The sequence below is a fragment of the Drosophila navojoa genome, chromosome 2, assembly GCF_054131105.1.
Source record: "Drosophila navojoa isolate 15081-1374.11 chromosome 2, UAZ_NAV_1.0, whole genome shotgun sequence".
Lineage (NCBI taxonomy): Eukaryota > Metazoa > Arthropoda > Insecta > Diptera > Drosophilidae > Drosophila > Drosophila navojoa.
The window spans coordinates 22339494-22360910 of record NC_142890.1 but is presented as its reverse complement, the minus strand read 5'-3'; the positions used below and the strand labels follow the sequence as shown (position 1 = coordinate 22360910).

Here is a 21417-nt window from a genome sequence, read left to right as displayed (position 1 = left end):
CTTGCTGCTAATGCGCCTGGCAATATGCAAATGCAATTTTGATGTGGTCCCTGCTATGAATTTTATCTGTCGGTGTTTGTTTGATGGTGGAAATAACAACAAGCGATTGATAGCTTGGCTGTTGTTGTTGTTGTCGTTGTTGTTGATGCAGTTATTGTTGTTGTGCATTGCGACTGGAGCAGATCAACGGATGCATGAAAAACAATTTTAGCTAACCAGAACAGAAATCAATTGGACTCTAGCACTGTCCGCATTGCATTGTTAATGAAGAGCTGGAAGAGTTGGAGAGTCGATGATATAGAGGGCTTAGTAATGCAATTGTATACTGGATATGGCTAGACGGAGTATATTTATATTTACTTGCGGTACATCAGCATAGAGCTCTGTTATTTGGGATCTATTTATATTGGACTTTGTTATGTTTAATAAAATAAAATAGTGCTCTGTAGCAGTTAAGTAAATATTTTCTTACACATACAATAAAATAAAAATTGCAAAAAAAGGTTATTCGGATATTTCGCTAAAATATTGAAAACCAGAATTACCAGAATTATTTATACGCCACAAAAAAATGCACCAACAATTGCAGTAAAATCGAATAGACATTAGAAAATTGTTTCCAATTTTCTTGGAAAATTATGAACTAAGAAAAATTCATTTAGGTATCCCAAATGGGCAATCCATACAGAGAAAAGCATATAACAGAATTTATAATAAATTTTAAATATTACTAAAAATATTATTATATCATTCCTTTCATATAATATATATAAATATTCATTTTTATGTAATATTTTTATTGGTTTCTATAGAATTAAAGTGATATTTAATTTAATTTTTTGCAACACAAATTTAACAAATTTACTAACAAATATCATTATTATCTCAGCTGTATTTTTGTGGCTTATTATTAAATTACGAAAATTGTTTAACTAAGCGAAACTCTATTAAAATCAAGGCAAAAGTGGGAGGAAAAAAAACATGCAGTATGTATTAGCCCTTGCAAGAAAATGCATTACGCTTCTATGAGCTCTATGTTCATTCGTGTAATTATTATGGTGGCCTCGCGCTAAAAACACAAATTACAATCACTGAGGTATAACAACAGAAATAAAAATAAAAAATAAAAAATATACATGTATAATTTTAAAAAAGAATATGTTTTTCAATTTACATAAAAATGTGTTTATGCATACCAAATGAAGCTCATCCACATGCGCATACATACACACACATACGCGCCCTTGCGCCAAACGGTATGCAACACTGAAAAGGGGGGCGAACGCATTGCCAGCAGCATGTGGAGGCTGGAGCGCATCGCTGCACAAACTGATTATGAATAAACAAACGGGTATTTTTATAAATATTTTGCGCATTTTGTTCGCATTTTATAAGAATAACTTATTTATGCATTTCTTTGTGCATCGCTGCGCTGCCGCCCATGCAAAATGCAAATTGTGAGCAGGCGCATAGATATTAGAAACACATTAAAGAACAGGCAGCAGCAGAAATAGAAGAAAACTGGAAATTGGAAACTCGCCACTGGCAACTGGCAGCTGGAGACAGCAAACAGTAAGCAGCTGTGCTCGGGCCACACTCACAGGTGCAACTGCAACGCTTGTGGCCATAGGTAAGCCGCTTGACCAATCCGGCCAGTTGCTGCGGTGCAGACGGTGACAAATGGCCCAAGGGCTGGGGAGGAGGAGGAGGAGGAGCAGAGGGCAGTTCTTTGCTGTTATTTATTTAACACTTTCGAAAAGCATTCCACTCTTCTCGGGTCATTAAAATCTCATGTTGGCCCTTAATGCATGCGGCTGTTGCACGCTTTCAAGTGCCCGCCCGACATTCGAGCCGCAGCCCGGGCTGGGCATATGTTTCATTATCATTCGCTGTATGCCACCAGATATTGTTGTTGTTCGTATTCTCTTTTTTTGTTTGTCTTTATTTGCATTCATTTCTCTTCTATATTGTGCATTCGGGTTTTTATTGTGCATTTTCAATTACTTTGGTAATTTTATATTATTGAAATTGCATGCCACAAACTGTAATTATGCCGCTTTGCCTTGCCATTCCACTTGCCGCTCTGATGCAGATGAACGCCACCTGAAATATGTTGCGCTTTTGTAATCTGGTATTTACGAAATAAATAAAACAGCGAAAGAACAGCAGGAAAAAGCGCAAACAAAAAACTGGAAAAAATGTAAAAAAGAAAAAATAAGCGAAGTTTTATCCAAATGCATTTAAAGCTTTTAGGTTTAATCCGAGCTGCATAATTGTAAATACAGCCAGAAGCTGCGCGAGGCTGTAAATTATGCATGCAATTGTATTGGCAATTACATATTTTAACCCAGTGCACGGCCGTTTGGCCGATAAGCAGGCAACGGCAAATAACTTCGAGCCAGGGTGCGCAGCGAGAGAGAGATAATGCTGACAGATATTAACCACACGCGATAGCAACTGACCAAATTTATTGCACACTGACACATAATTAACAAAAACAAATCATGGCACATGCAAAAGCTAAAACAGAGAGAGAGAGAGAGGGAGAGAGACAGGGAGAGAGGTAAAAAAAAAAAAACGAAATAATCAAGATTTGTTTGGGGCTTTGGTTTTGTTTTTGTATTATTTAAACACGTTGACAATAATTGTGCAGCCGAAATGGAAATAGATGTGAAAATGGAAATCGAAATGGCCAAATGGAATTTCAGAACAAACAAGCTAAGCAAAACCCCATTAAAAACCAAATGCGGTCAAAATATATATCATTTATATGTGCATAGAAATGCTAATGCAAGTATGTGTGGGTGTGCGGGTGTGTGTGGGTGTGGGTCTGTGGCTGTGCAGGTGCATAGACATATGCAAAAGTGTGGCCAATAATATCCTAGAAAAATGCTGGCGTCGGTTTTATAATTTATAGCAGGTTAACGCGCGCGTTTGGACCTGGCCAAACAAACCAACCACAAATGGCCAAATGGCCAGGCACAATAATTGATCTGGCACAATATTAACAATTGTTTTGGCGTCAAATTAATTTGATTTTCAATGGTGTTTTATGGGCCGCTCAATAATAAAAACTCCAATCGCCAAATCGAATGCAAAGCACAACAAGAATTATCTAATCGCTAGATATATGCATGTGTGTGTGCATATTTCATCTGTGGAAAGCAATTAGCATAGGGATATAGATATACATTTTATTTATGCCAATAAAATAATAAACGAAATAAATAAATTGCAAAAATTAAGAGTTAGCATAAATCATAAAACACAAAATGTTTGCGCGTATTTACATGAAAGCTTTTCAATTTTGGCATCTGCCAGCCGATGCGGATCTGTATGGCAAACAGCAATAATTGGATTTTCCAGCTACATATCCATACATGTATTACTTCGGCCTTTGCTCAAACGGCCAAATGGCAATCAAACTTAAAGAGAACATTCGGCTACACTCGCACTGCAAATACCCTGTACATGGATATGCATTGGCAATGCGGAAAATGCATTTTCCGGTGTCTTAAACTATGCTATTGAAGTGCTAGTAATTCAGGATTATTCTCTAGGGATTCCTAACCAATATCAGTATGATATCACCGATATATGTATACGGATTTATCACAGAAAAATTATTTCTATTTACAGTTTTAGAGATAGAAACTCAAATATTAACGACTATTAACATCCTCTTTTGCTTTTACATCTAATGGGGGCGTGGCCATATACTTGTTATATGTAAAATGTTCACTAGAAACTAAAAAAAAAATTCAATGCACCCCAATTATATTTATTCAGCTCCTAGGCCAGCAAATATAGCCGAAAAAATTCGCAAGGCAATGTAGAAAAATATTAATTTAAATGTGAAATGGATAAACATTTTGATGCATAAATTGCAAATAAAATAGCAAAACGTTATCAGCAAATACAGCGGATGGCGTGGAGAAGTGGCCCTTCAAATAAAATGACTAATATTTGATATTCCGTTCGGTTTATCTCTTTAGTTCTCTTTAATGACATTTTCAGTCATTAAATCGCTGCAATATATAACTGCTGCAAATAAAATTAATACAAATAATACCCATTGTATATGTAGTCGTTGCATTAATAGCTAGCAGTTATTTACGCTCACTCCACGCTCAAAGCGAAAAACCGAAATGAGAAAAAATTGCAAATGTCATTTATATAAATTAAAACTCTTCACATACCACAAAAACATGGCTATTTACATGGCATATACAAAACCGCGCTGATACGACTATCGCGGCAATGGCAATGGCAATGGCATTAGACAAAAAACTCCCTGATGTGTGCATTGACGTAGCATAATGCACATATGTAAATATCCGCATATGTTGTTAAACTTCATTTCCGATAAGTCATTTCAACATTTTTAGGCTCGTTTTTTGTGTGCCTAAAAATGTTAAATTGAACTTAAAATTGTAAGAGTAAATAAAAATAAATTAAATAAATAGAAAATGGCTTTCGTTAAAGATTTCACTCTTTAAGAGAACTGTAGAACAGAAGAAACTGTAGCCTATGTCTATTTAATAAGTATAAATTTTAATGTACATTAGCTATTTAGCATATGTAGCCCTATACATTCCAGATCTGATCCGATTAATTGGTCTACTCCCATGCGTAATTGTTTGCGAATATATTTGTTCGTATGTGTGTCTGTATTTCTATCTCTCTCTCTCTCTCTCTCTCTCTCTCTCTCTCTCTCTCTCTCTCTCTCTCTCTCTCTCTCTCTCTCTCTCTCTCTCTCTCTCTCTCTCTCTCTCTCTCTGTCCCCCGCTCTCTCTGTCGCTCTTCGGGCTAAATAGCATGAGATGAACAAGAACTACAGATCATTTCAGTTGTCTATATGTATGCAGCAGTCTTTCGTATTTATATTTGAGTAAAGCGAAGCTAGAATGCATGCAGCAGCAGAGAATGCTCGCATTGGCCACTTAATGCTCGGCTGCATTGAACTCTAACTGATGAGGTATAGCTCAACATTTGAGTGCCATTTAGTGCCTGAGTAAAAGTTTCCCTATATAAAGGGCAGCAGCTGCAGCATTTCTTCAGTCAGTCGCCCAGGCCTGGTAAGGGGCCAGTCAGTGTCAGTGTTGTAAAGTGAAGTAAAGTGAAGTGGTGATCGAAAGGAAGGGAAATACTTAGAGGAAATACTTAGAGGAAATACTTAGAGGAAATACTTGGAAGAAAAACTTAGAGGTAAGACTCCTCTAATCTTAGAAGAAAGAAAATGTTTGAATTTAATACGTAGAGGAAGCATAAGAGAATACTTGGCGGATAATCTTAGTGTAAATGGCAGGTATTCTTCAAGCAAATAGTTAGAGTACATACAGACATACGGAGCATACAGAGTTTGCCACACCTCTTTCTTTATGTTACTTAAATAATGATTAAACGTATTGAAATTCGAATACAGATTTGCTATAGGTTTCGGATATTATAAAATCTGTAAACCTAATCTTTACAATTAGTTCAATTGCTACAATCAGCCTTTAGGCAATTGGGTTGCATTACAGATCAGTTGAAAGAAAACTCTAGGCCTTAACCAGCTTACAGCTTTAACTGGACTCGCTGCTAATAGCCTTCAACAGCAACAACAATAAAACGGCCACAGCGTAAAACACTTAACTCAAAGACGCGCGAGGTTGTCTCATATGCGTCAGCGCCACTTGAAGCGGTTGGGGCTGAGACTTGGCGTTTAACGGCACATGAGTCTCCACACACCACAATGATGCAGGGGTGTATATGTGTATGGGTCTGCGCTTCCTGCACTGACACTGTTTATTTATTTAGCTATTGCCAAAACGTACTTCAATGTACGAACTTCATATCGCTTGCCACATAAATATTATTATTATTACTCGCCCCGCCCCCAGGCGGCACGGGGCAGGCCATGTAAATAAGCACACATTCACATACATATATTTATATAGCAAATGATGAAGTGCAAGTCGAGTCATTCCAGTCAATGCATGCAGTGCGAGCGAGATGGAGCACATGCTAAATGATAGCGGCAAGTGCTTGAAGATTTTGGCCATTAGCAAATATTATTGTTGACTAGACAGCAGCCACACCAGACGTAGACCAACACAGCTCCGACACGCTCCGGCACTTCATTCCGTACGCTCCCAGCTGGAGAGGCTCGCTGGCCATCACAAAAACCTGAAATGCTTTCATATGTCAACAGACACATGCAAATAGGCGCCAGCATAATGCCCTCTGATCGGAGCAGCTGGGCGCAAATCAATGGTGTTTACTGGAGGGCATGCAAATGGCCTGGTTATCCGCATTATTATTATTTACCTCGGCTGCTCTGCGGAGGGGCAGACTCACACACACAGAGAGAGAAAGAGAGCGAGAGAGACACCCAACACATTAGTTAAATCAATAGAGGGCCCTAACCAGACTAACCAAGCGACCGAGCGACCGACCGACCGCCCGACCAAATATACCATAAATATTTACATATCTAAATCGACAATTATTGAAATCTCAATTGAAATTGTTTGTCAATTGCGAATACCTGTTTATCTGTGTGCCTCTATCTATGTCTATGTGTGTGTGTGTGTGTTGGTGTGCATGTAACAAAATCCAATCCACAAAAGCAAATTTCAGCTCTGTTGTTTTATAGTTTAAGCGTAAAATCAATTGGTTTAATATTTAATATTTGAAGCGTTAATTTATACGAAAACACAAAATTCAACATATTGCCGTTGATTATTTTGCAAAATAAAATATTTAGATAATTTCTGTGCAAAGCCAACAATTTTTTTTTTTTTTTTTTTTTTGCCAGACAATTAGACAATGGTTCAATTGGTTTAGTTAGTGCATCATTACAAACAAAAATAAATAAACACGAGTTGTTAGTTTTATGGCTCCATATGAGAGAAATGTTTGTTATTCAGTCAAAGTTTTGCAATTTAAACTGAAGAAGAAGAAGAGAGAACTGAGAATCATCTTAATGTTTAATGAATATTTAATTTTATTTGACTCTACTTATTACTGGCTCTGCTCAATAAACATGCATATGGAATAATTTATGTAAGTTGTTGCATATATAATGGAATGTTGTGTATTTAGCTGTACTCCTGGCTGCCTTCATTTAATATTACGATTATCTTGATTCAAATCGAAAAGGAATCTGTTTTAATATGCATCCACTGTATCCACTATACATGCTTATAAATATGCTCTGCCGATTGAGAATAAAAAATAAAGAAGCAAAATAAGTTTACATTTTTCAGTCGAGCTCTACCGGCTACGTAATACTCATTCACAGCTTTAGCTGAATAACTGTTGGTAAAAGAGTCAGGCAGGAGTCTATAATTATACATAATACTCATTCACAGCTTAAAAATATTTGAATAATTGTTGGATAAGGACTCAAGAAGGAGTCTCCAGTAACTTCGAAATGTTGGAACTGCAGCTCTAGTATAATATTGCATGAAATCAGCTGTAATTCTGGAAAATGCATTTCGGATTCTACCACCTCCATAATGGATATATTTGGCTAACAACAGTTAACATTTGATCAGAAAATGGCATTCGCTCCTCAATGCCAATGCGAGCATCCAGCCAATATACCCATTTAAGTTCGTGAATGAGTATTAAAACCGACAACATAAACTTGACTCGGAGCAGAGAGGGAAATGCGCAGAAAAACAACAGCAACTGAAGCAAACGCAATGTGCTGATAATGACAATTAGTGGCCACATTTAAATTGATGCACTTGATGAGAAATGCAGCAGCAATGCACACACACACATACACATACACACAGACATATAAAGGGTAATTTACGAGATAGTCGAATTGGTAAAAATTGCATTTTTCTGGTGAACCGAGGCCACCTCGAAATTCACACGTACTAACAGCAAATTAAGCTCGTTTTCTGTAAATGCAGCAATAGTATGGCAATTATACACACACACACGCACTCACACACTAACATAAGAAACAATAATTGGCATGAGAATGGTTTATAATGATGCTGTGGAAGGCCGAGCAGAGAAGTATGCTACGGCATTTAATTTGAGCAGCATTCGAGGAAATCCTTTTAGCATTATTACAAAATAACCACACACATGCACACATCTGTGCGCACATGCAGATGGGCGTGACACGCGCCCATTGGATCGTTAGTGTAGTTTAGGGTACAATTCGTTATTTGCGATGGCACGCATATAAATTGCATTTTTGAGCAGTTGCCTCGGCTGCAGATGGCCAGGTTTCATCTTGCTTTTAAAAGGGTTTGCCTGCTGATGTATGCTTCTTCTGCCTCCTTTTTTTTTTTTTTTGTCGCATCAATATGGTTTATGGCCAACGGCTGCAAAATGTCATCTATCGATGGGCGGCCGTTAAGCTTTGAGTGTGTACAGGCGTTTTTATTTTATTGCGGCTTATGGCTGAGCTGGGCTGTGCCCGGGAGCAAAGCTCATTACGCTAATGGATGCCACGCACATACACACACAAACACACACACACACAGAGAGAGAATTACCATATATTGAAATATATTTTTGTGTTGCAGGCAAATTAAAATAAATTGACTTAGTTTCGCGCGCTTTGAATTTTAAGCGCCAGCTCTCACAAATCGGGCGGCTTTTGTGTGCGCATTTGTAAATTGGCAAATGGTCGCCGAAAGTGTTTCAATCCTGTTTATTTATTTATAATTAGTTTAATGCAAACGTTCCAAAAATTCAATTCCAAATCAATTAAAATGTGCTCGTGCGCCGCCTTGTCAAAATTACACAGAGAATTTAGTTGCATTTGCAGCTTGCGCTTATTTCAATTACAAATTCTAAATGTCTATTGCGTTATTTTCACATTTTCTGCAATCACAAACACATATGGGCAGAGATATTGGCAGTTTAGCATTTTGAGTAAATAAAATACGAGTTTTGGGTTTCTCAGACTTACATTTAATTTATCAAAAAATTTCTTAACAAGCTACATTGTAAATATCTCTGTTTAAAAGACATAGTTTTAAGCTATTTATAAAAATTTGCAACATTACCGTTAAAAGTTACAAAAATATATATATATATTAAAATAAAAACTAATATACATTTAATAAAAAAAAAGCTTATTATTAAATATATATACTATGATAAATAAATAAATAAATGAAATAAATAAAATAAACAAAATAAATAAAATAAAAAATATAAATAAAATATATAAAATAAATAGAAGAAAAAAATAAATAAAATAAAATATATAAAATAAATAAAATAAATAAAATATATAAAATAAATAAAATAAATAAATTAAATAAAATATTTAAAGTAAATAAAATAAAATAAAATAATAAAATAAATTTTAAAAATATATATAAATAAATAAAAAATAACATTTAATTTTTCTTTATTTTTATATATTTAGTATAAATAAATATAAAAAATGAAAATAAATATAGGAATATGTAATAACATATTAATTTTAATTTCTCTTTATTTTCATATGTATATTTAATATAAATATATATTAAATTGAAAATGAAAATAGGAATATGTAATTACATATTAATTTGATTAATAATTAATTGGAGTCCCAATTTATAGCTATGTATATTTTAAAAATTTAATTCAAGAGGAAAACGCGAGTGCCTTACACTCCTCTCAAACTGTTTTTGTACTTTATCCAAGTATTTAAAAATTGACTTTTATAATTAAATTAATGAAAAAGTTAGGCTTGAAAAATATAGAAATAAATTTGCCCAGGACTATACTCTTTTTCTTAATAAATTAAAAATATTTCTATAATTTTAAATACAGCTCGCACTAAAATGTGAGTAAATATCTAAAGCAAAAATCATTTCTTTAAAATGTGAATTTTTAAATGATTTTGCTCTAATAGAAGCAACTCAATAATCGTGTTTTATCGCTTTATGCTGCAGAATGGAATTTTAATTAGAAATACAGTTTTTTTTTATTTATGCACGTGTAAACACGGAGCCGCGCGCATTGTTAATGTAAATTCACTTCTATTATGTACATTATTAATTCAATTATTTATTTTAATTGATTTCAACAAATGTACACATTCCGAGCACAGCAATGCGTGCACTTCAATTAAATAACATTTGTCGGCCTACTAAAAAAAGAATATATGAACTAGAGAGAATTAAAGAGCTCTTGGCTTAAGATCTAACTGAATTGAAATCAACTCGCGTGTCCATTGAAATATCTTTAACTAACTTGGCTATGATTTATTGCGTTTGCAATTGTTTATTTATGCGTGCGCCGTGCGCCGCGAGCGAAAACGTCAAATTCAATATTCAAACGCAGTTGCCGAGCAATTTGGGGGCACTCCACAGCTCCACAGCTGCAGAGGAACCCCTCGCAACGGGATCCCATGGCGCACTCGCTGGGACATCCGGTGCGACATGCACTTCCGTTGCTTTGCGCAGAGCGCGCGCTCATCCTTTGCCAGGCTCCTCAAACGCACACAGCAAAATTTCTTTTTGTCTTAGGAACAAAGCGCAAACTGCAGCGCACATTTCTTTGCTGGCCGCAATTAATTTATGCTCGCTTTTGGCCTTTTTTTCTCCTCTTTAGCCAGCTTTGCCACTTGACTTTGGCTTGACTAAGGCTGCGGCTGTGGCTGGGGCGTGGCCGCTCTGTCCGCCGTATTTTCGGGGGTTTTTTGTTTGAACGCTTTGAGAATTTTAATTTTGAATTGAATTTCTTTTGGGCTACCATAAAAAGACGGCGCCACAAATGGCTGGCGAAGTGGCGCCGCTTTGGTCAACGCACGTTGCCTTTTGTTTACTTTTAATTTAATCATTCGTCCAGTTCCTCTACTTCGTTTTTTTCTCCCCCTTTCGTAAGTTCTTTCTAGTTTTTTAGCTTGTGCGCAATTTTGTAATTAAGCAATTTGACCTCAGCTAGCAAAAGTTTCACGCAAATGAAGGCAACGTAATTGATTTTTTTGTTGTTGTTGTTGTTGTCCACGTTTCGGTTGCAGCAGCTGAAGGCAGTGTTTAAGACCACTTTATCAGACCCACCTCAAAGGCCGAGACAGGCATGCCAGCAGCATGAGTCGATATCAGAGCAGAGCCTTAAACGGGCAGTTGGACAGTTCAGCAACATTTTACGCCCGTCACTTACAACAACAGGGCGAAAGTTTTCATAATATACATACATAATAAGCTTTTTATGCCAGAGCATTGGAGTAAAAAACCAGTAGAGTTAGCCTAAGATGGTGGGCTACAGGGATACCCTGTAAACGAGTTGAAGTGAGCAATAGCAAAAATTAAGAAACAGAAATGAATATAAGTTGTAGCTGCGGTTGCTTATATATACGATAAATCATTTCATCTCCCTCCTCTCTTTCTTTGCAATGAGATTACACAAACAGTTTGACCAACTGTTGTTTAGTAAATGGTGGTCATACCCGTTAGCAAGTCAGCTGAATGCATGGCACCCTTTCTTGCAAACAGTTGAGCACTCGATGCCAAGAGCAAACAAACAGCTCAAAAGTAGTCGGAAAGAAAAACGCTTATCTGCAATTGGCTTCGTAAAATATACGAAAACATATTTAAATTTCCCCACAGGCAACAAGTGCCAGGACAAAGTCAGTCAACTAGTTGTCTCCCATGCGGGTAGCTAACAGCACACGCACACCCGCACACCCGCACACACACACACGCAGTGAAGAGGCAACAGCCAAACAAACAAATACCAGCAAAAGCGTATGCAAATCAAAGTTATTGTCAGGCCAAAAGTGTCTACCGATGCGTACAATTGAGTGTCATATTTCCAGTTCCTTATACACACATATATGTAAAGCTAAAGGCGAAGGCAAACAGCAATGGCAATGGCAAACGGCAAACTAAGCCACACAGCTATTTCTCATATGAGGTCCAACTTTGTGCAATGGAAAATTTGACTCTCAACTTTTTTGAACGTTTCTACGGCTACTTATATACATATATACGTATATACACATATTTCCCTTCTTTTTTTTTGGCTATGCAAGTTGTTATCATTGTTGAGCGTCTAAAAGCCAATGGAGAAATAAAACTTTGCCAACAACAGGCAACAGTAATGCAAACATTTATGCTGCGCCGGGATTAACATAACGGCAACAACAACAACAACAATAAACCTGTTACATAAGCGCCAAACTAAAAGCAATGCACATATTTATATTTATGTGTATGTGTGAGTGTCTGTATTTGTGCTTGCAATCAATGGTTATCCGATTTGCTAAAAGCGCTTCAACTTTTACCTGTGGACACAAGCAGAAGTTCAATACACTAAGCAGGAAAAGTATAATGAATATTTGATTAAGTATGTGACAGTATATATCGATAATATATACATATATATGCATTTATAGAAGACCCAATTCATTCACTTTTCGTTTAGTTCTTATATATCTTTTATTTTTAAATTATTTATTATTGTAACCATCTGTAAAAGCCCTTTAAGAGAAAATTGATGAACATTTAAATAGAGATTTTTTTTATTTTGAACGTTAGTTTGTTATGTCAGCAAATGTATTTCTTTGACGTGTTTGAATGCTCCATATGAAAGATGCTTTAATATGATTGCTAGTGTGGATTCATTGAGGAAGGAATTTACTATAGTTAAATGTTTTAGCTTGAGAATTTGCTGAGGGGACAACTCTAGTTACCCTCATATCAGTTGTTCGACAACTCACATACATATATGACAATCCAGTGAATTCAATTGCTATCAACTTCAATAACATTTAAAAAATAAAATAAAAATACTATACTGGAGCTACTTCAACAGTTTCTGTTTTGCCTACAATAATTTCCAGTCTTTATTTGCCATAAACATTTTCCCATAAATAATCCAAGACTTAATTACCTTAGTTAGCTGATGTCAATAGATAGATGTTACATCATACAGACGACGGCTCTGATGACTCTGACTTGGATAAGTGGAATTTATAGGCTATACGTAAAGAGAGCGTGCTTTTTGTCTATCGTTCCGTGAGCGAAAGTCAGCGCAAATAAAGCATAAAAAAATACATATATACATGAAGTAAAGTGAAGTAAAGTAAAGTAAAGCAAAGATGTCCGAGAGTGCTGTCAGGAAGTAAAATAAAAATAAAATGAAGTAAAATAAAAATATCAAAGCCTTATGAATAACTTGAGGATATTTAATGGCTCGCCAGGCGCTCGAAAAGGTTCAGTGACTGAAGCAAAATAAGCAATCTTGCTGTTTTTCACTTAATAATATAAAACTTAATAATGTTAAACATGGAGCGTACAATTGAATAAGTCAATATGTATAATATGAATGAATCATTTCGGATAATTATTATAAAAACAGTTGAGAGTTGGCTTCATGGCAAGTTTTTGGTCAGCTGGAAGATTTCCAGCCCTACGAGACGTGGGTAGCTCAACATAAATAATATCAGATGCCGAGTAAAATACATTAATTCATGTCCTTTGGGGCTTAAGTCTATTAAAAATCATTCCGATCGATGGGAGTGGCGTGCAGCGCACATTGCGATTTTCTCACAATTAGCATTTTGGCATCCACTCCAGTTTCTACCAGCCGCCGGCCCATGCACACTCATACAACAGACAACGTGCACACACACACACACACATTCATATATATATATACATACACCTGGCCAACAAAGGCGAGTGAAACGATTGAAACATTTTTAAAAATTTGAAATTCATATGCGCAACAAACGTGAAATGTTTTACGAAGCGTATTGGGCAATAAAACCAAAGCGAAAAAACTGGAAAATGGGGGGAAAAAAAGCTGAAAAAGTAAAGAAAAATAAAAAAAAAAAGCAAAATAAAAAGTTGAATCGCACGCAAGAAAAATATACGTGCAAATAAATACGAAATAAGAGCGGTTTGAGTAGAAAGGTTAAGGATAGTGGGCAAAGAGGGAAAGGGGCAGGGGAGAGCGAGAGAGAGAGAGAGAGAGAGAGAGAATAGGAGAGCGGGGAGCTCGAGTGCGTGGGTAATGGGGAGTGCAGAGGTGAAACAGGAAAATCGCTGAAGCACTCGAACCATAGAAAGAGGCAAAAATAAATAAATATATGAAAACACCTAAAAGGATTCAATTATTCCCCCTCGTTACACAACAAAAAATAACACGAGCATCGCTCCCGCTCTCTGGCTGCCTCCCTTCCGCTCTCTCCTTCACTCTGCCAGCAAAAAGTGCGCGCCCATAAAAGTATGCAACAGAAATTGCTCACGGCATATAAAGTGCTGCAGAAGGAAGCAGCGGGCGGGTGGTGCGGCACGGTTTGGGCTGTTTGAACGGGTTGGACTGGCTGGTGGTGGGATGTGGACGCTATAGCATATGCACGCGCATAAATCGCAAACAGATAGATACCAGAACGCTGACGACGACGACGACGACGCAACGTTGGCGCTGCTATTGGCCATAAAAGCAAGCGGCATGTAAAAAGGACACTCATATTTATATGCACTGATTGCCAAAGCAATGCAACACAAACACACACCTACACACACACACACACACACACATGGCCACAGAGGCACACACTATTTGCTGACACATGCGAACCGATACGTATATTGATTGAAAAATAATATTTCAGCGCTGTGCCGTAAACTGCAAAAATACAGCGAGTCCTGCGTCATTTCTCATCGCATAGAATGTAATATTATGATATACGAGCGCACAGCAGCCAGATTACCGTATCTAGGTGCATTCTACACGAAATTTCCTATCTAGTCGTTGATTAAAAGTTATTTGATAAGGAAATAACTGGAATTATTCTTTGAATTTGTTGATTGATAAAGGACTCATAGTAGGAATATATGAGAAATGAGAGAGTGTAATATATAAGGAAATATATTTTATATATTTATTAAGTACTAAGCCCATGTCATTATCATCCTTTATGTTCCCATTCTACTTTCCCATATACATATTAACGTTTCCCGTTTTCCTCTACTCGTTTTAGTTCTGGGAAATCATCTCAGCGGAGCATGGCATCGATCCCAATGGCTACTACCACGGCGAATCGGATCTGCAGTTCGAGCGCATCGATGTCTACTACAATGAGGCGTCCAGCGGCAAGTACGTGCCCCGCGCCGTGCTCATCGACCTGGAGCCGGGCACCATGGACTCGGTGCGCCAATCGACCATGGGCCAGCTGTTCAGGCCCGATAATTTTGTGTTCGGCCAATCCGGCGCGGGTAAGTGCTTCAAGTGAGCGAGTGCCTCGTGTGTGTGTTGTGTTGGACGTTGCCCGGGCGTATGCCCCCCGGCAACGGCGACGTTCATCAATTACCTTAGCCCTGAAGTACATCGGACAGCGTGCAGCTAATGCATTTTAGCTGCTCATTAATGCTGCCATGTCGAAGCGTGTTCCACCCGTTGCTCCGCTCTGCCTTCCTGTTTTGTTATTGCTCGCAAAACTCGCCCCGCAGCTGATCGGCAGTTGGTTCTGTGTTGCCAGTTTGGTGGCCCTCATCAGCGAGCATATCTTTGGCAACAGTTGTTCCAGCTGCAGCAGCAGCAACAAGCAACAGCAACAAGCAACAGCAACAAGCAACAAGCAGCAACGGCATCTCATGTGCTGTTGTCATTGCTTTGCCAAGTGCAAACAAGATGACGTTGATGAAATTGCGACTGGGTCGTCCTTGCTATAAGCAATCCTGATAAGCAGCATCAGTGGGCCATGCATGGCCGGCTCCTGCTACTCCTGCTACTGAGCTGGCTGAGCACCACCGTGTGCTGTTGTTGTTGTTGTTCCGTTAATTGCCGCCGTTGCCGGAGACGTGGCTGGCTGTCCGGATTGTTGATGATAATTGCAATTATAAAATGGCCTGCGGACGACGATGAAAATTAATTTTGTACATGTCACTCGGCACAATGTGCTGCCGTTAATGCTGTCGTTGCTGTGCATGTGTTTTTATTAACTGCACGCATGTGTGCAAGTGTGTGCCTGTGTGTGTGTGTGCTGATTAGATAAATATGTAATTGCTTATCCACTTGTGTCTATTTCTATTCATCTCTTCATCTGGCTATTTATCTCTCCCGCACAGGCAACAACTGGGCCAAGGGCCACTACACAGAGGGCGCCGAGCTGATCGATTCCGTGCTGGAGGTGATGCGCAAGGAGTCCGAGGGCTGCGACTGCCTGCAAGGCTTCCAGCTGGCGCACTCACTGGGCGGCGGCACTGGCTCCGGTCTGGGCACTCTGCTCATTTCGAAAGTACGCGAGGAGTATCCGGATCGCATTATGAACTCCTTCTCGGTGGTGCCCTCACCCAAGGTAAGTGCTCGCATTCCATTTCAATATATCAGCACAGCCTCCCCGCCCCTCCCCTCGCATGATTCTGGGCTGGCAAAATCCGCTTAGCCAAATCAGCTTAGCGTGCACTCGTTGCGTTAGCGGCGCTTGTAAGCCAACCAGCAAAGCCCAAATGCTTTTCACCTTCACGCCTTTTTGTCAAATACACCAAAATCAGCCTACGAAATTTGGCCTCAACCGCATCCTGAACAAATCTGACTCAAATGTTGCCCTAGTCTCTTTTTATTTTTATTTTATTTTTATTTATTATTATTATTTTTAGACTGTTTTTCCCTTTTGAAGAATGGCGCAGTCAACAGCAAATTGATTTAAAATTTTTTATTTATTATATAATAAAAACTAACTTTTTTTTCCTGCTATAAAAGTCAATTTCTAGTTAATTAGAAGTAAAACCTAGATTTTATAATAATTAAAAAATATGTATTTTGATGTATATTTTTTTTTTTTTTCAAGTAATCGCAATCAACTTCTAGTTGACTCCAATTTTACTGGAATGCTTAGAGAAATTTTGCAACTTTTCGTATCGAAGATTAATCAATTCCGTATGATTCATATAATCTCATATAGAAGACATTCTGTAGAGATAAATATATTGGAGATAGTTCCATTTGCCTTCATAAATATGTATGCATTCAATTCCAACTTCACGTCGATTCCAATTAGAATATAGTCAATGTCCGATTGGATATATTCAATATCCGAAAGGATATATTCAAATATAATTTCTTAAGCATATCTACTCTTTAGTATATCATACCAGTTGAGTTCATAGAGTAGTCATGTAGAGCATTGCAAATTCAACTTTAGTGTTCTGCATATCGAATTTTATTTTATTTCGGCCCCTTGTGTGCCAATTTCAATTGATGTCGCTCGTTTATTGCCCACGGTATGCGGATCTGCCAAATAATATTAATTAATTTGCCAGAGAATTTTAGAACCGCCAACGACCTGCGGCTAATTGACAATTCGATGGCTGCAAATGCAATTTGGCTGGGGCCGGCCACGAAAGGAAGAGTTATCTCTAGGTGGTATACATGGGTATTTCGTGGGCTGGTTCCTCAATGGCTGGATTCTGACACGCTTCAATTATTGCTTAATTAACCTAGTTGCATATTTTACACACACACACACACACACGCAGACACGCCCAGCTCGGGCGGCACGTGAGACGCCTTCATTTGCATTATAATCATCATGAGCATTTAATTACATTTCGACATTTAATTTAATTAATTTAGTGGCTAATTGATTGTCAATAACAGGCGGTGCACAGTCAACAGCGCATCATCATCGGGATATTTTCCTGCATTCCCTTCGTTTTATCAAACTAATTAATTTTTTATTTTACATTGAAATTTATAAAAAACAAATAAAGTTTATTTAGTGTATGAGATTTTTATGAAGTTTGTATGTTTGATTATATATTTTTTTTTAATTATCTAAAATCCTGAGTCTACTACAACTTTAAAGGGAAATTTAACACACTTTTGTTTTTGTCTTTACTAAAGTATTATATTAAATATAATTGAGATTTATATGAAATTTTGTGTTCATATATGCTAATTGATTATTAATTTAACCTTAACTCTTAGTAGATCAGTCCAAGTAGAGCTCAGCTAATAACATTTGACTTTTGTCATTATTGCTCGATTAGTCTACAATTTTTCCATAGGTATACCTTTCCTACGATTATCAAGGATTTGTTTGGGTTATCAGAGTGAGTTTCAATTCTCACTCTTATCTGGTCTATGGGCTATCTTAGTGAGCTTTTTGTACTCCATTATGATTCAATTACTATTTGTATAATATATAATGTATTTTGTTTAAATTTATTATCAGCTCAATTTATTTATTTTTTTTTTTGCCACGGAGCATAGAACACAAATTTTCGATCGTTTGACGTTTAGGTCAGTTGTAAGTTCTTCACTGCTCAACTTGCAGCTCAACTGAAGACCTTGGGCATTCCAAGTTGGGAGTTGAATATGATCTGCTCTCTATAAACCTTGACCTAACATTTTCTTCAGCCTTAGCACAAATTTCATAAGACTTAATCTCATACTTAATTGAATTTTCCAAATGGTAGTCATACTTTGAAATTCTAGCTACTTCAGTCAATCCGAAATAGTTCAAAAAAGTTGCTTTTGGTTTTATTTTTATCCTTGAGCTTGCTATGATTTTGTTTTACTAGCTCAATTCCTTCAAAGCGAGACAAGAATATAAAAGAAGTTCGATTCTAAAAGCAGTGAAACATTGCCAGTCGATAATAAAAATGCAATTATAATTTTCATATCATGTAAAGAGTATTTTCATATAACAATAGAAATTGTTAAAAATACTCTTAAAATAATAAGTAAATTAATATACAATTTGTATGCGGACCTGCCTCAACAATACAAATATATAAAAGAAATTTAAGGACAGCGACAGACAATAAAAAATCATTATAATGGCATTTATTTACCCAAACTTCAGATGCAATCTCTTCATTTTTACAACTGCTGAATAGCTGGCAACTTGACACGGAATTTTCAAGGCGAGCAGAAAAGGTTTATTGATGCGTGAAATTAGCATTCGACAAACTGCTCAAACCAATATATATATATATGTATATATCCCACTCTGGACATTTTTATTTGAGCACTCGCTGTGAGTCCATATGCAGATTAAATGGAACATACATTCTCTGTTTCGCTTTAATTTATTGCCGTCATGCTTGAGCAGCAATGAACAAACTACAAAGTCGCACTTTGCATGGGGATTGGGTCAGTTCGGCCCTTTCGGCCACAGCCTCTAAGCTAAGCCCTCTCCCCCCCCCCCCCCCCTGCCCATTCCTCGCTCGCCACTTGCTGGCATTTGATATTTATGTGCTCTCGGCCCAGCGAATTACCGCAATGTTTTGGCATTGGCGGCCATTTTGTTGTGGCCAGGAGCTGCCACGCGCCTGTCACCCAATGCGTATATCAAATTTAAGTGATTACTCGCAGATTTTAATAGTTAATTATTATCATTGTTATGTTCTTTTTTTTTCGTTTCGTATCAGCTTTAAAGTGAAATCAAAAGCGTTTTATATGAAACCAGTTAATGGTCTCTAATTAATTCTATGCACTGCAGCAGCAGCAGCAGCATCCAGCATCCAGATGTCAAATCCTTTTCAGATTTCGAGCATAGCAAATATTTAGCCAGAGCAGCTCAGCAAATGCAAGTGCAGTAACGAAAGTTGGGGCCGTGCATAACTCATTATAATTAGATTCAGGCAGTATCTGCTGTAGGCCAGGTGAGCGTACGTTATTGCTCTGTGTCGGCGCCATTAAATAATTGCTAGGATTTATGAGCAAACATTTGGCATTGTACAAACAGCAACTGGCCGGCTGGAGACAGACACTGCAATACATCTTGCCAATGCAAATATAGGCCTGGCCAAAGTATTACACATAATTTTCAGTTGCACACACACGCACACACACACTCGAACACATGCGTGAAGTGTTGCATGCAATATGCAAGTGCATTTATGCAACAAATACTGGCTTGTATGCCCGTCAGGTTGGCAACACTTGGCTGGGGACTGCGGCAGGTGCACATCCTTGAGGGGCAGCACGTTTTCCCCATCCATTTTCCATTTAGTTGTGCGGCGTCCATTGCATGCATCTATTGTCTGAAATGCAATTTTCATGTACTTCACTCGATGCCTCCCACAGCAAGGCAAAATCACAGTGCAAAACACATTTCTGAGTATCGAATGCAATCTCTCTAATTTCTGCATTCGAGAGACCGAACGAAACTTATGCATTCACCGTTGACACTGTAGCTTAATTAAGTTAGTTCAAATCCATTAATGAAGATTAAAGCTGCAATTTAGTTGTCTAATTGATGTACAGAAATCACCAATAAATTAATGGAGCTCCAAGCGAACACAGACACTCAATGAAAATGATTAGAGAATGCTTTTTAATATAATAGTAAATATGTATGTATATCAATTGAAAACTTTTGAGAATTTTCTTTTGATTTCAATAAGATTTAAAATTATATTGAACTTTGATTAAAAATAAATTTTGGGTATACTATATTCCGATGATATATACAGTAGAATCCGGCTATGACGATTCTCAAGGGTCCGTCGATATATCCGGCATACGCTTTATCCGTATAAGTTTGCTCATATAATTTTGTCTGGGAACCAGAATTTTCGTCACATTAACCGTTAGCGGGGTCGTTATAACAGAATTCTACTGTATTAGTGTACTCAGTACATCATAGGGCATATTTAAATATATATATTTAAATCCAGTCATCTGTTTTAATATTTGAGGCATGTAAACTTAACTTATGTAAACTATTCTAATTCAGTTTATTTAAGCTTCCGCTAAATAGGTAACTCCTTATCTCTATCTATTAAGAACTATTGACTCGTTGGCAATTTAATTGGAATGTGACTTATTATTATTTTATATATTCATATATATAATTATTTAATATATAAACAAATTCATTCATTCCATTAGATTTTCATTAACTCTGGCAATTAATATATGTATTTGCTTTATTTTATTTTCTTGCATGCGTCACCTGCTCCGTTTCTGTTGCCGTTTGCCGTTGTTCGCTCTTGCCATTTACGTAGGTGTCCGACACCGTCGTGGAGCCGTACAATGCAACGCTCTCCATACACCAGCTGGTGGAGAACACGGACGAGACGTTCTGCATTGACAACGAGGCGCTTTATGACATCTGCTTCCGCACGCTGAAGCTCTCGTCGCCCACTTATGGCGATCTGAATCATCTGGTTTCCGTAAGTGAATTCCCACCAACAGATTAACTAATGTGTTTGTTCGTTCGGTTTTGTGTTCGGTCAATCCATCCGCCGCACCTTGTTCCCCTGTCCACGTTGCCGAGGTGCCATCCAGGTGTCGGAGGTGGTCGTTGAGCCATATAATGCGACTCTCTCGGTGCACGAGCTGTGCGTCAACACTGACGAGACGTTCTGCATTGACAATGAGGCCTTGTACGACATTTGCTATCAGACCTTACGCCTGGGCGCACCCACCTACTCGGATCTCAACCACTTGGTGTCTGTAAGTAACTAGCAACGGATGAGGACGACGACGACGATT

General features: G+C 37.6%; 2 protein-coding genes and 1 long non-coding RNA gene across 4 annotated transcripts in view; all 3 read left to right on the top strand.

Moving 5' to 3' along the window:
• CDase (neutral ceramidase) overlaps positions 1 to 21417 on the top strand; it is a 192232-nt gene that overhangs the window by 114993 nt on the left and 55822 nt on the right. The window lies entirely within an intron of this gene.
• betaTub97EF (beta-Tubulin at 97EF) overlaps positions 1 to 21417 on the top strand; it is a 29156-nt gene that overhangs the window by 5313 nt on the left and 2426 nt on the right. The window contains exons 2-4 of one of the 2 annotated variants that reach the window (XM_018113314.3): positions 14951 to 15185; positions 16038 to 16267; positions 21211 to 21378. In XM_018113314.3, the coding sequence (XP_017968803.1) occupies positions 14951 to 15185; positions 16038 to 16267; positions 21211 to 21378 (633 nt within the window). Of the gene's footprint in view, positions 1 to 14950; positions 15186 to 16037; positions 16268 to 20927; positions 21096 to 21210; positions 21379 to 21417 lie in introns of both variants that reach the window. The other variant, XM_018113312.3, reaches the window with a different exon arrangement.
• On the top strand, positions 825 to 3231 carry LOC149092243 (uncharacterized). The gene is made up of 2 exons (XR_016196192.1): positions 825 to 2812; positions 2845 to 3231. It is a non-coding gene; the product is annotated as an uncharacterized LOC149092243 (long non-coding RNA).